Raw genomic sequence first — 14,895 nt, 5'->3', positions numbered from 1 at the left:
AGTACAAATCAATTCAACAACACATGAATATTCAGTCATCTAAATACCATAAAACATTCACTTGGCAAAACCACATAAGTTAAAGAATAAACTAAATTATGGAAGGAGAGATTTTTATATCATTAAAGAGCTACTGCATTTTATTGAATTTCAAATAAATAAGTACAAACATAAATGGCTAAATAGCTAATATGCCTAATGGCTAAGGATATTGTGTCCACACCCTAACACTTAATCTATTACATAAGAAAGATGCCCAAAAAATAATCCAAATAACTTATACAAAACATGAAAACACACACATATTCTCATCCACTACAATCCAATGCATCAAATGCTATTACATGGACATAACCAAAATACCTAATGCCCTAGATTAGTCCTAATCAGTAGCTTTAGTTAACTGCCATGAGCAACCACCTCAATTAACCCCATGTCCAGAGGAGCCATCATTTCCCGAGACACGAGACTCATCAGCTTCATCAAGTTACAGCCTCAAGGATCTTCTCAACGTCTTCAACGAAGGCTTCACATCTTTCTCAGCATCAAGAGAGCCTCGATTAAGGCCAACCACATACTCCTAGTGTAAAGAATTGCATGAAAATATAAACCTAATTAGAGGGATAATTAATAAGTTCTAGTCAAAGAAACTTGATCAGAAAATTAAGCGCCCTGTCAAAAAAAAAAATTGGCAACACTACTCACCTCTTCACTTTCATCAACTTCATCACATGAATTTTCAGAATTATCCACTTCATTTAACTTATCCACCACAGCATCAGCAGATTTTCTCTTGAAGAGAGAACACTATTAAATGACACAACATATTAGGTTCAATTTAAACACAACTCAAAAAAAGGGTGAAAAGTAATACAGAAAAAATAATAGAAGAAACTGGAAGCATGGAACCTTAGCATCTTCATCAGCTCCCAAGTCAACAACACTTGATTCTTTTTGGGTACATTGAGGCGAACCAGCAAAGAGCTCAGAGCAGCTGGAAGGAGTCAATCCCAAATTCGGTGATTTGATAACCTTAGAGGGTTCCCCAAATGATCCCTCTCCTTTTGGTACAAACCCAGCCTTGGATAATACAAAGCACATCCAATATAAGACATGAATAAAGGTGGAACAACCAAAAAATGAAAAATTTAAGAAAGAATTTATTAAAATTAAACAATAGGTGTGAATTCTGTTTTATACCTTTTCAGGACTCAAATCTGAATCAGAGAGCTCAAACATTTCAAGTATTGCAGCATCATCACAAACACACCTCACTGGATAAGTCTCTTTAAATTTTTCCATCCCAACAGGCCTACTAAGAACCTTGAATAGCATAGTTTTTTTAACAATTTCTTGAAATATAGGAGGAGACTATGTGCCAAACACAACCCACAAACAATATAAAACAGACACAACAGAAAAAATGAATCGGTAGAAATCGAAGGATAAGAAAACTCTTTAACAATAAAATTAGCACATAAAAAGAATATAGCATTCGAGTGACTTACATCAACATCCTTAAGATGTTGTTCAAATAGCTGGGCACAAATCTTATTCAGCAGGTAACTTGCCTCACGATCAAAAAGGACAAAAATAGAAACACCAGTGGAATCCTCAGCCAACATCTTCACTCTAAACCTGAATTTTTTTAAGATGCACATAAATACTGACCTAAGGTTAACATCTATGCAGAAATAATTCACTATTTAACAAAGCACAAAGGAAGCATTGTAAAATATTTATACCTAGGAGTCACATTTGTAACATGGATGTTACAAAATTGACAAAAGTAAATTCCAGATTCTGCCTGAACACCTCTGCCACACACACAATGCAAGCAGAGTACCACCAAGGACCATCCTCAACTATTTCAGCTATCTTCGCCAGTACAACAAAAGTTACAGCCTAAAAATATAAGATCAGATCTATAAATATTAAGACATTATAACCAAAGATAGTTGTAATACAAACTAAAACTGAAAAACTAAAATAAATACTAACAGCATAGTATTTTCAAGTACAAAGGAGGACAAAAGCATTAATATCTTTCCAAAACAAAACAGTATTTACTAAGGAATAGCAAAAGAAAATTTAACACAAATTATCAAGAGTAAACATGATAAAAAAAATTAAACTGGTTCCAACCCGGTTGTTATCATCAAACGACTTCACAGTACATCTAGGTGTGAGCTTCATAAAATCTTCTTCTATTCCGATATTTTTTTCAGATCCAACAATGCCAATGGGTTGGGATGCACTAACTCCATGTGGAATAGAACTGTTAACAAATACAGCACCAACTTAAATAAGTAAACAATGACAACAACAACAACAAAAAACACAACAGAAATTACATGTACAAAAATATCTTTTTCGAAAAACTGCCACCTTTGGGATGTCAAGATTAAATCCAAGATTTGATGCAAACATAACATTCTGAAGTCCAACTCTACCTAATATATATATATATATAGTGGTAAAACCAAGTGAACTTGGATAATTGACACACCTGAAATAAAATTTACATGATACAAACCTCTAAAAACCTTAACTTTGGCAAGCTGTAAAATCACAACTAGTTGTTCAGCATACCCAGAAGACAGAAATTGATTGAAGGGGTTAGTTTCTTTTGTTTCTTTCCCTACTATTCTAACTTTTAAGGCCTTAATTATTTCTCATCTGAATCTAGCTATTTGTGTCTCATATTCGAATCCAATGATTGGTAACTTGATTGGCATGGAAGATTAATATTGTTTGAGTTTTGTAAAAAGAAAAAGTTTTGTCTTGCCAATCCATGAATATATCATGGAAGTAGGTATGTGAGGGTTTTGGGTTCATTTAATTTAAGTTTATTTTGGAATCTGTTATTGTTGTTTGTTCTTTTATTTCTGAGCATGATATTCGATATGGTTCAAGTTCAATTGTTGGCTTTCTCATTTGCTTCAGATTGGAGCTATTTATCTCTTATATTTCTAATCATTGAATGATACATTTTTATCCATTCAATTTTAAAAAATTATTATGATAAAAAAGTGTAAAATTCTTTAAAAATCGATCTAGTGTAATTTCAGCCGCTGGCTTTTTTTTATTTTATTCTTTGTTGTTTCTCTGATCCTTTGGTCTTTATTTTCTTGGATACCTATTTTATGAATCTATATTTTGTTTTCCTCTTTTTTGACGAGTTATGAGTAATTGGCGTGATGGATGATAATTTGTTATTGTTGGTCCGCTTTTGTGTTAGTATATGGAGTTTATATGTCATCATTATGTATTCTAGGGTTTCTTTGTTTTCTGTTTTAAATGATTGTGGGTTTTCTTTTTTTTTTTTATGATTGTGTCTGTTAATCAGACAATTTATTTGTGAGAAAATTCTAAAAATTTTGAACTAACAACTAAGGATTTAAGACTATAATTTTATATTCTTTTTTTGGAGTATTGTTTTCACTCACTGAAAATATAGCTCAAAATAAAAAATTTTGTGAGAGTTTACTTTGATTGATTTTTGGTAAGATGGTGTTACTTATCTTGATTTGATTGATGATTCTAAATTAGATTAATCTTTGAATTATTGATGCCCGATTTTTTTTGGGTATTTAACTAAATAAATAATTAGCATTGTTGTTCAGCTTTTTTTTTATCATTTAATTCGCACTGGAATTCTTAACTTTTATTTTTTTTAACTCTTAAATGATTAATTTTTATGCATTTATATTTAAAAATTTTTTGTACTAAAAACTAAAAAATTCTATAAAAATCAATCCAATGCACTTTCTTTCTATTGAATCTGTAACCTCCAAATATCTCTTCTTTGCTTTTTCATATTCTCCTTTTATATTAGTTAATTTTTTATTAATTCATTCGTTATTATTATTACTAAATGCCGTTTAACAAGTTCGGATCTTCTTTTGCCATAGTCATTCACTAATCCTTGGCATGTTTATGCATTTGCTAGATGCCATTTGTTTAGTGTTCTCTTTTTAGGAATTAAAAAATAAATAAAAAATAAGCATTATCTTATGGCATATGTAAATTTTTACTCTAATATAACTTTATTAAGATATTATTATAGCTTTTTTGTACTTTATCCACTTCGATGTGTTTATAAATAGATTTAGTTTTCCTTGGTTTAATCACAGCTGTCTAAGTTTTTTTTTACTTTTTTGGTGTTGTTAATTTAAAAAGTTTGTTAGTGTTTTAGCAATTGTTAGTTTACCAATTCTCTTTGTCCCTTAACTTAGACGAAAACATACATACCAAAAATAAAAACATATTATTTTTTTAAATAAAAAATTACTACCTTAAATTTCAGTTGCCTAATAATTTTTTTAATAAGCAATGACGTGATCTTTTATTATTTCATTCATTATTATCATTATAAACTTTTTGTTTGGTTTGTTTTTCGTATGTTAATTGGTAGGTAAAAAAAATTTTTGATTATTTTTACCTCAATATTAATTGGTGGAGGTTGAGGTGAGTTTCATTATTTTTTAGTTTTTTATTTTTTCTAAAATTTGATTCTGTTTAAGTGGGAGCAAATTTTTAATTTTTGACTTTCGCATATCTCTAAATTTTATTTTATTATTTGATAAACAAAATCTTGTGAGAATTTGCTTTAATTGAATTTTTAGTATGATAGTGTTATTTATTTTATTTTTATTTATGATGCTAAATTAGCTTTTCATCTTTGAATTATTGATGCCCTATTTCTTTTGGGTATTTAACTAAATAAATAATTAGTGTTGTTCTGCTTTTTTTTTTTCACCATTTGTTTCGTACTGAAATTCTTAACTCTTTTGTTTTAACTCTTAAAATGATATATTTTTAGACATTTAATTTTAAAAAATTTCTATGATAAAAGGTGAAAATTTTTATAAAATTCAATCCAATGCACTTTTTTTTATTGAATCTAACCATTAAAGATCTCATCTTTATCTTTTCATCTACTCCTTTCATATCATTTATATATTCTGTTTTTCTCTTTTTTAAATTAAAATTAGTGAGAAGCTTATGATAATCTTTTTATCCCTTTTTTCCGTTTATTGCTACTATTATTGAAAGGTGTTCATATTTATTAATTGTGATAGGTTGGTATATGGAGTTTATATATCATCATCATGTATTCCAGGATTTCTTTGTTTTTTGTTTTAAATGATTGTGTTTGTTAATCAGATAATTTGTTTATGAGAAAGTTCTAAAAATTTTGAACAAAGAACTAAGGATTTGAGACTGTAGTTTATATTTTTTTTTTTTGGATTATTGTTTTCACTCACTGAAATATAGCTCAAAATAAATAATTTCATGAGAGTTTGCTTTGATTGATTTTTTGCAAGGTGGTGTTACTTATCTTGATTTGATTGATGATGCTAAATTAGATTAATCTTTGAATTATTGATGTCTGATTTCTTTTTGGATATTTAGCTAAATAAATAATTAACGTTGTTATTCTGCTTTTTTTTTTCACCATTTGATTCACACTGGAACTCTTAACTTTTATTTTTTTAACTCTTAAATGATTAATTTTTATGCATTTCTATTTAAAAAACAAAAAATTCTATAAAAATCAATTCAATGCACTTTCTTTCTATTGAATCTGTAACCATCAAATATCTCTTCTTTACCTTTTCATATTCTCCTTTTATATTAGTTACTTTTTTATTATTTCATTCGTTTTTATTATTACTAAATGCCGTTTAACAAGTTCGGATTTACTTTTGCCACGGTCATTGACTAATCCTTGGCATATTTGTCCATTTACTAGATGCCATTTGTTTAGTGTTCTCTTTTTAGGGATAAAAAAATAAAAAATAAGCATTATCTTATGATATATGTAAATTTTTACTCTAATATAACTTTATTAATATATTATTATAGTTTTTTTGCACTTTATCCACTTCGATGTGTTTATAAATAGATTCAGTTTTTCTTGGTTTAATCATAGCTGTCCAAGTTCTTTTTACTTTCTTGGTGTTGTTAATTTAAAAAGTTTGTTAGTGTTTTAGCAATTATTAGTTTACTTTGTTCTTTAACTTAGACGAGAACATACATATAAAAATAAAAGCATATTATTCTTTCAAATAAAAAAATTACTACCTTAAATTTTAGTTGCCTAATAATTTTTTTAATAAGCAATGACGTGATCTTTTATTATTTCATTCACTATTATCGTTATAAACTTTTTTGTTTGGTTTATTTTTTCGTATGTTAATTGATAAGTGAAAAAAGTTGTTGATTATTTTTATCTCAATATTAATTGCTAGAAGTTGAGATAAGTTTCATTAATTTTCAGTTTTTTATTTTTTTTAAAATTTAATTCTGTTTAGGTGGGAGCAAATTTCTAATTTTTTACTTTTGCATATTTCTGAATTTTATTTTATTATTTGATAAACAAAATCTTGTGAGAGTTTGCTTTGATTGAATTTTTGATATGGTGGTGTTATTTATTTTATTTTTATTTATGATGCTAAATTAGTTTTTCATCTTTGAATTATTGATGTCCTATTTTTTTTGGGTATTTAACTAAATAAATAATTAGGATTGCTGTTTTATTTTTTTTTCACTATTTGCTTTTGCACCGGAACTCTTAACTCTTTTGTTTTAACTCTTAAAATGATATATTTTTAGACATTTAATTTTAAAAAACTTCTATGACAAAAAGTAAAAATTTCTATAAAATTCAATCCAATGTACTTTCTTTCTATTGAATCTAACCATCAAAGATCTCATCTTTGCCTTTTCATATGCTTTTTTCATATCACTTAGGTATTCTATTTTTTTTTTGAATTAAAATTAATAAAAAACTTATTCTTATTTGTATTATTATACACCACTTAAATTGAACTTTGATGTTATTTAGATTTAATTATTTATTTTTTGTAATTTGTGATACAATTGATTGAGTTATTTAGATTTAACTTTTAGTTTTAAAATTATTGATGTCGTATTTATTTTTGTATATTTAACTAGATAACAAATTAATTTGTGTATTTTCATTAGAAATATGATATATTTTTTCAAAGGTTTTGTGTCCTTTCCAACCTAGCTAACTTAATAGAGACGTTATATAATTACTTAATTAACCAATCACATATATCCCGTATTCATCATATTAATTCATTACGACCGAATCATATAGTTTCCTCAGGCTTGGATTATGGGGGCAGAGGTGACCATTACTTACAACGACGAATTATCTGATAATAATAATATTATTATTAATTAGGGGTGTTTAAATTCAAACTGATTTAAATTAAATCGTTTATTTAATTCGATCTAAATCGAAAATTGATTAAAACTGCACTAATTCAGATTTGATTAGATTATATTTTTTATAAACCGTTGGATTGGATTGAATTTCGGATCTATTTTTTATAACCGATCCAATCCAATCTAAATCACACAATGTGCTATAATATAATTATTTTATTATTATATTTACAATTATATTTACAGCATGTTCAATTTGTTATACATTTTTCTATTATTCATGTATTATTATTATTATTTAATAAATATTTTATGTTCAAAATATTATTTATTTATTTATTTTAACTAACCTATCATTTTATTTTTATTGTTATGTTATTGTTGGCTTTTTAAGATATTGTTAAGACTTGTTATGTCATTGTTAGTTATTTAAAATTTGATGTTGAGACTTGTTATATGTATTTAATTTTTTTATTTAAAAAACCGCAAATCCAAATTGATCCAAGCCGCTTGTAATCAGATCGGATTTTCAAAAAAATTTATCCAATCCAGACCGTACCGCATCGCACATAAATTAAGCATTCGGATCGGATGACTTTTTCCCCTTAAAACCGAACCAAATCGCACGGGAGAATACCCCTATTATTAATAGTGGTTTAATTTCCTTTTCTTCCTTCACATTCATGTGACTGTTTTTTCTTCAAAACCGCGTCGATTCAGTCCTGACCAGGTCGCCTTTTATGATAACATAATTTTTCTTCTATTATTGTAGTAGATGTTCTAGTTCTTTTCTAGTTTTATTTTTGTTTTTTTTTTTTTCTGTGTTTTGAGTTATTATTACTATATAATGTTTCAACAAGAGAATTTAAGAGACTCGTTGTGAGCTCAGAGTATGTGTTCCTTTTTCAGATTACTCCTTCCAACTGCGCTATTTGGAGTTATATATAAATATAAATATACGGAGGAGCTTCTCCTATGGCTGGCCCTATCCTTTATTAGCCGTTCATTAATTGACCTCCATCAAGAAAATTAGAAATTAAACTATAGAACGTTGTACAGAATAGTTATAGTTCTATGGAGTTTGATCCCATCCTCAGCTCATAAGAAACTAAGACCATAAGAAATTTAAGGACGTAATAAGTCTACTGAAATGAGGATAGATAAATGCATCAAAATTTGGAAATCAATGTAGGGTTAGTAATTTTTAAGTATGCATTGTTAATATCACCTTCTACCAATTACGGTGAGATAAAAAGAAAGGTCGGTGGGTCAAAACGAGAGAAATGTAGTTTTACTCACCTACGTTGGCGAGGCAGGGCTGGCTAGCCGTAACGGCCTATAGGAGTCAAGAGTGAATCATATATGGTAAAACAAAAACTATCATATTTATCATCGTATAAATATAGTGACTATTTATATATAATATTAGAAAAAGTTTAGGGGTCAGTATTTTTAATAAAAAAATAAGTAAACAAAATAAAAATACACATATCTCGTTTACACTATAAATGAGATAAGCACGAAACGAAATACGTATATATTTTATTTACAGTATAAATAAGATACGTATAGTTTTATTTCATTTACACTACAAATGAGATACATAACAATAAATTTTCAGCAACTATAAAAAGATGTGCAACCCTTTGTATTTTACATAAAACATTTCACTTTTTCTTTATCCTTTTTCTTCCGAAAAATAAGCCAAAATTCTAGTAGTAGTAGATATTTGGTTTTAAATATGTATCCCAATTACCATATGAGAAATAGTGATACCGAAATGATATTTGAGTGAGAATTCCATTCTATTGCATACCCGGCGAATAAATTCTTTGTCGGAGTTGAAGAGTCTGATATTGAGTAGCATCGGTGGTAGCGGGAGAAAAAAGATTGGAAGGGTGGAGTATAGGTTGCTAGCACCATGGAATTGCAGTATGTTGGTTAAGGTATTTTCGGCCTTCCCTACCTGTGTGGAGGCTTTCAAGCATTGCAAGCCATTCGTCTCCGTCGATGGCATGCAGCTGTATGGCAAATATGGTGGTGTTTTGCTTATTGCAATGGCACAAGACGGTAACAGTAATATTATTCCTATAACTTTTGCAATTGTTGAGTCTGAGACCACGGGGTCTTGCTCTTTCTTCCTTACCAATCTGAGGCGATGCATGACCCAACAGGAAGGCCTATTGATTATTTCTGACAGATCCCAGGTGATCAAGGCTGCACTGAGAGGTGACGATAGTGGGTGGCAACCCTTATGTCTAATTTCAGTTTTGCTGAGACAAAGCGGTATCTCATAAATGCTGCTTACAGTCCAAACAAGGCTAGGTATGAGTGGTACATGGATGTATTGAGGGGTTTGTCGCAGAAGATGGCGAACTGAGCTGGTAGGTTCAACAAAGAGATCTGGCTACAACATTGCGGTGGCAGTCGTTGGTTTGGGTACAAGACCATGAACCTCTCTGAGTGCATGACTGCTATGCTTAAGGGTACACGCTATTTACCGATTTCAGCCAACGTGCGATGCACCTACAAGAGGTTGCAGCAGCTGTTCGTCAGGAAGGGACGAGAGGCACATGCATAACAAATGGTGGATAATCAATTTTTCCAATGGCGGATAGCTGCTATTGAGAAAAATAAAGAGGGAATCTCCAAAATGCGCGTCACTTACTGTGACAGAAAGGCTTCACTGTTACTAGTTGAGAGTTGGTTGCAAGGGTCGTTCTGTGTTTTCTAGATGGCGGGTACGTGTGACTGTGGCCTTTTCTAGTCACTACATTTTCATTATCGCATGCACTAGTGATGAGCGGATATTTTATACGCTTTTTGGGGATAATTTCATGTAGATTTTAGTATGTTTTAATTAGTTTTTAGTTAAATTTTATTAGTTTTTAGGCAAAAATCATATTTCTGGACTTTACTATGAGTGTGTGTATTTTTCTGTGATTTCAGGTATTTTTTGGCTGAAATTGAGGAAGCTGAGCAAAAATCTGACTTAGGCTGAAAAAGGACTGCTGATGCTGTTGGATCCTGACCTCCCTGCACTCGAAATGGATTTTCTGGAGCTACAGAAGTCCAATTGGCGCGCTCTCAATGGCGTTGCAAAAGTAGACATCCAGGGCTTTCCAGCAATATATAATAGTCCATACTTTGCGCGAAAATAGACGACGTAACTTGGCGTTGAACGCCAAGTTCATGCTGCTGTCTGGAGTTAAACGCCAGAAAAACGTCATGATCCGGAGTTGAACGCCCAAAACACGTCATAACCTGGAGTTTAACGCCAAGAAAGGCCTCTACTCGTGGATAGCTTTAGTCTCAGCCCCAGCACACACCAAGTGGGCCCCAGAAGTGGATTTCTGCACCAATTATCTCTGTTTACTCATTTTCTGTAAACCTAGGTTACTAGTTTACTATTTAAACAACTTTTATAGACATTTCTTGTACCTCACGACATTTTCAGATCTGAATTACATACTTTTGACGGCATGAGTCTCTAAACTCCATTGTTGGGGGTGAGGAGCTCTGCAGCGTCTCGATGATTTAATACAATTCCTTTGTTTTCCATTCAAACACGCTTGTTCTTATCTAAGATGTTTATTCGCGCTTAATTGTGAAGAAGGTAATGATCCGTGACACTCATCACCTTCCCCAAACCATGAACGTGTGCCTGACAACCACCTCCGTTCTACATCAGACTGAATGAATATCTCTTAGATTCCTTAATCAGAATCTTCGTGGTATAAGCCGGATTGATGGCAGCATTCATGAGAATCCGGAAAGTCTAAACCTTGTCTGTGGTATTCCGAGTAGGATTCTGGGATTGAATGACTGTGACGTGCTTCAAACTCCTGAGGGCTGGGCGTTAGTGACAGACGCAAAAGAATCAATGGATTCTATTCCAACCTGATTGATAACCGACAGATGATTAGCCGTGCTGTGACAGAGCATAGGAACGTTTTCACTGAGAGGATGGGAAGTAGCCATTGACAACGGTGACACCCTACATAGAGCTTGCCATGGAAGGAGCCTTGCGTGTATTGAAGGATTTCAAGGAAGAGTTGAAGTCAAAGGACAAAGCATCTCCAAAACTCCAACATATTCCCCATTACTGCACAACAAGTAACGCTGTTATTCCCTTTTATTTTTATAATCAAATCTTGTAATTTCACTTTTAATCCTATTGGCTTCCTGACTAAGATTAATAAAATAAACATTGATTGCTTCAAGCCAATAATCTCCGTGGGATCGACCCTTACTCACGTAAGGTATTACTTGGACGACCCAGTGCACTTGCTGGTTAGTTGTGCGAATCATAAATTCGTGCACCAAGTTTTTGGCGCCGTTGCCGGGGATTATTGAGTTTGGACAATTGAAGGCTTATTTTATTTCTTAGATTAGGAATAATTTATTTTTATTATTTTTATTGTTATAGAGTCATCAAATTCTGATAGGATAGTTTCTTTTCAAAAATTTCTTTTCAAAAATATTATTTTTCTTTATTGATTACTAATTTTCGTGAGTTTTAGTGTCTTATTCTAAGTTTGGTGTTAATTGCATATTTTACAATTTACTTCAAATTTTCGAACTTGTGTTCTTTGTTCTTCATTGATCTTCAAGTTGTTCTTGTTTATTTTTCTTGTTTGATCTTGAGTTCTTCTTGTTTTGTGTCTTTTCTTGTTTTTCTTGTGCTTTTTCAGAACTTTAACTTTCAAAAATTATACTTTTATCCATAAAATAACACATCTTTAAAATACATTACATTTTTTAACTCAGTTGGTTATAGCGGGGGTTTATGTTCTTAACAATTGGGCACTTTCTTTTTAAAATCCTTTTTCAAAAATAATTTTTCTTGATTTAATCTTGTGCCAAACTTTAAGTTTGGTGTTTTCTTGTTAATCTTTCATAATTTTTGAAAATTTTATTAAAGCTTTCTAAAAATTTTAAGTTTGGTGTTCTTCCTTTTGTTCTTGGTGTTCTTGTGAATCTTCAAGGTGTTCTTGAGTTTTTCTTGTGTCTTGATCTTAAAATTTTTAAGTTTGGTGTTCCTTGGTGTTTTCCCTCCAAAAATTTTCGAAAATAAGGAGCATTGGATCTAAAAGTTTTAAGTCTTGTGCCTTTTGTGTGTTCCTCTCTTTCATCATAAAATTCAAAATTCAAAAATTTTTATTTTCTAACTAATTTTGAACTACTCTTTTCGAAAATTTTATATAAAAATTCAAATTTCAATTTCAAAATATTTCCAATTTCTTTTATTTATTTCGTTTTTTTATTTTATTTTATAAAAAAATTTAATTCAAAAAAAAAATAAAAAAATAAAATAAAAAAAATTAAAATAAAAAAATCAACATATAAATTATCCCTTGTATTCCATCATGGAAGCAAGTAGGAATGAACAGTCCAAGAGGACTCTGGGGTCATATGCTAACCCCACTACTGCTTCATATGGGAGTAGTATCTGTATACCCTCCATTGGAGTTAGTAGCTTTGAGTTGAATCCTCAGCTCATTATCATGGTGCAGCAAAACTGTCAGTATTCTGGTCTTCCACATGAAGAACCTACAGAATTTCTGGCACAATTTTTGCAAATTGCTGACACAGTACATGATAAGGAAGTGGATCAGGATGTCTACAGATTATTACTGTTTCCATTTGCTGTAAAAGATCAAGCTAAGAGGTGGTTAAATAACCAGCCTAAGAACAGCATAAAAACATGGAAGCAGCTGTCAGAAAAATTCCTGAATCACTATTTCCCTCCAAAACGGATGACACAGCTAAGGCTAAGCATCCAAGGCTTCAAACAAGGAGATAATGAATCTCTTTACGATGCCTGGGAGAGATACAGAGAGATGCTAAGAAAATGCCCCTCTGAAATGTTTTCAGAATGGGTGCAATTAGACATCTTCTACTATGGGCTTACAGAAAAAGCTCAGATTTCTCTAGACCACTCAGCTGGTGGATCTATACATATGAGAAAAACAATTGAAGAGGCTCAAGAGCTTATTGATACAGTTGCTAGAAATCAACATCTGTACCTAAGCAGTGAATCTTTCATGAAAGAAGAAGTTAAAACAGTAACTGCAGAACTCAGTCCAGTGGATCAGGCTAATGAATTCAATCAGCAATTAGACTTTCTAACTCAGCAGCTAGCCGAATTCAAGGAAATATTACAGGAAACAAGAATGGCGAACAGGAACATGGAAGCACAATTAAAGCAGACAGAAAAGCAACTGTCAAAACAAATAACAGAAGAATGCCAAGCAGTTCAATTAAGAAGTGGAAAAACATTAAATACCTCACTTCAAAGCAGCCAAGAAATGAGCAGATGGATACTCAAAATCCCTCTGAGGACAATCAGAGCCCAGAGAGGAATAAAGCTGGCGCTGAACGCCCAGACCATGCTCATTCCTGGCGTTCAACGCCAGAAACAAGCATGAATCCGGCGTTGAACGCCCAAAGGGAGCATGGTTCTGGCGTTCAAACGCCAGTAACAAACAAGGAAGTGGCGTCTAACGCCACTCCAGCTTCCACCACTGGCATTCAAATGCCAGTAGGGAATCAGTCACATACAAGTGCTGATAACAACCCTTCTAAAAAGGCTTCCCAACCCACTTCTGTAGGTAATAAACCTGCAGCAACTAAGGTTGAGGAATACAAAGCCAAAATGCCTTATCCTCAAAAACTCCGCCAAGCGGAACAGGATAAGCAATTTGCCCGCTTTGCAGACTATCTCAGGACTCTTGAAATAAAGATTCCGTTTGCAGAAGCACTTGAGCAAATACCCTCTTATGCTAAGTTCATGAAAGAGATCTTAAGTCATAAGAAGGATTGGAGGGAAACTGAAAAAGTTTACCTCACTGAAGAATGCAGTGCAGTCATTCTGAAAAGCTTACCTGAGAAGCTTAAAGATCCTGGGAGCTTTATGATACCATGCACATTAGAGGGCACTTGCACCAAGCAAGCTTTATGTGATCTTGGGGCAAGTATCAACCTAATACCTGCATCTACTATCAGAAAGCTTGGTTTAACTGAAGAAATCAAACCAACCAGGATATGTCTTCAACTTGCTGATGGCTCCATTAAATACCCATCAGGTGTGATTGAGGACATGATTGTCAAGGTTGGGCCATTTGCCTTTCCTACTGACTTTGTGGTGCTGGAAATGGAGGAGCACAAGAGTGCAACTCTCATTCTAGGAAGACCTTTCCTAGCAACTGGCCGAACCCTCATTGACGTCCAAAAAGGGGAAGTAACCTTGAGAGTCAATGAGGAGGAGTTCAAGTTGAATGTTGTCAAAGCCATGCAACATCCAGACACCCCAAATGACTGCATGAGTGTTGATATTATTGACTCTCTGGTAAGAGAGGTCAATATGGCTGAGAGTCTCGAATCAGAGCTAGAGGACATCTTTAAAGACGTTCAGCCTGATCTGGAGGAGTCAGAGAAAATAGTAGAACCTCTGAAAATCCCTCAGGAAGAGGAGAAACCTCCTAAACCCGAGCTCAAACCATTACCACCTTCCCTAAAATATGCATTTTTGGGAGAAGGTGATACCTTTCCTGTAATCATAAGCTCTATCTTAGAGCCACAGGAAGAGGAAGCACTAATTCAAGTGCTAAGGACACACAAGACAGCCCTTGGGTGGTCCATCAGTGATCTCAAGGGCATCAGCCCAGCTAGATGCATGCACAAGATCTT

The 14,895-nt window shown here is 32.3% G+C and overlaps 1 protein-coding gene across 1 annotated transcript; it reads right to left on the bottom strand.

Annotated features, from left to right (window-relative positions):
* Positions 1-487: 487 nt before the first annotated feature.
* Positions 488-9,126, bottom strand: LOC130966683 (uncharacterized). Its single transcript, XM_057891505.1, has 8 exons — positions 8,960-9,126; positions 2,146-2,278; positions 1,757-1,905; positions 1,509-1,638; positions 1,201-1,323; positions 910-1,080; positions 706-807; positions 488-580 (listed from the first exon to the last, which is right to left on the bottom strand). The coding sequence occupies exons 1-8, from the start codon at positions 9,124-9,126 to the stop codon at positions 488-490; spliced, it is 1,068 nt and encodes a 355-aa protein (XP_057747488.1).
* Positions 9,127-14,895: the final 5,769 nt, after the last annotated feature.

The sequence above is a fragment of the Arachis stenosperma genome, chromosome 3 (assembly GCF_014773155.1).
Source record: "Arachis stenosperma cultivar V10309 chromosome 3, arast.V10309.gnm1.PFL2, whole genome shotgun sequence".
NCBI classification, from domain to species: domain Eukaryota; kingdom Viridiplantae; phylum Streptophyta; class Magnoliopsida; order Fabales; family Fabaceae; genus Arachis; species Arachis stenosperma.
This window is presented reverse-complemented; position numbering and strand designations above follow the sequence as displayed.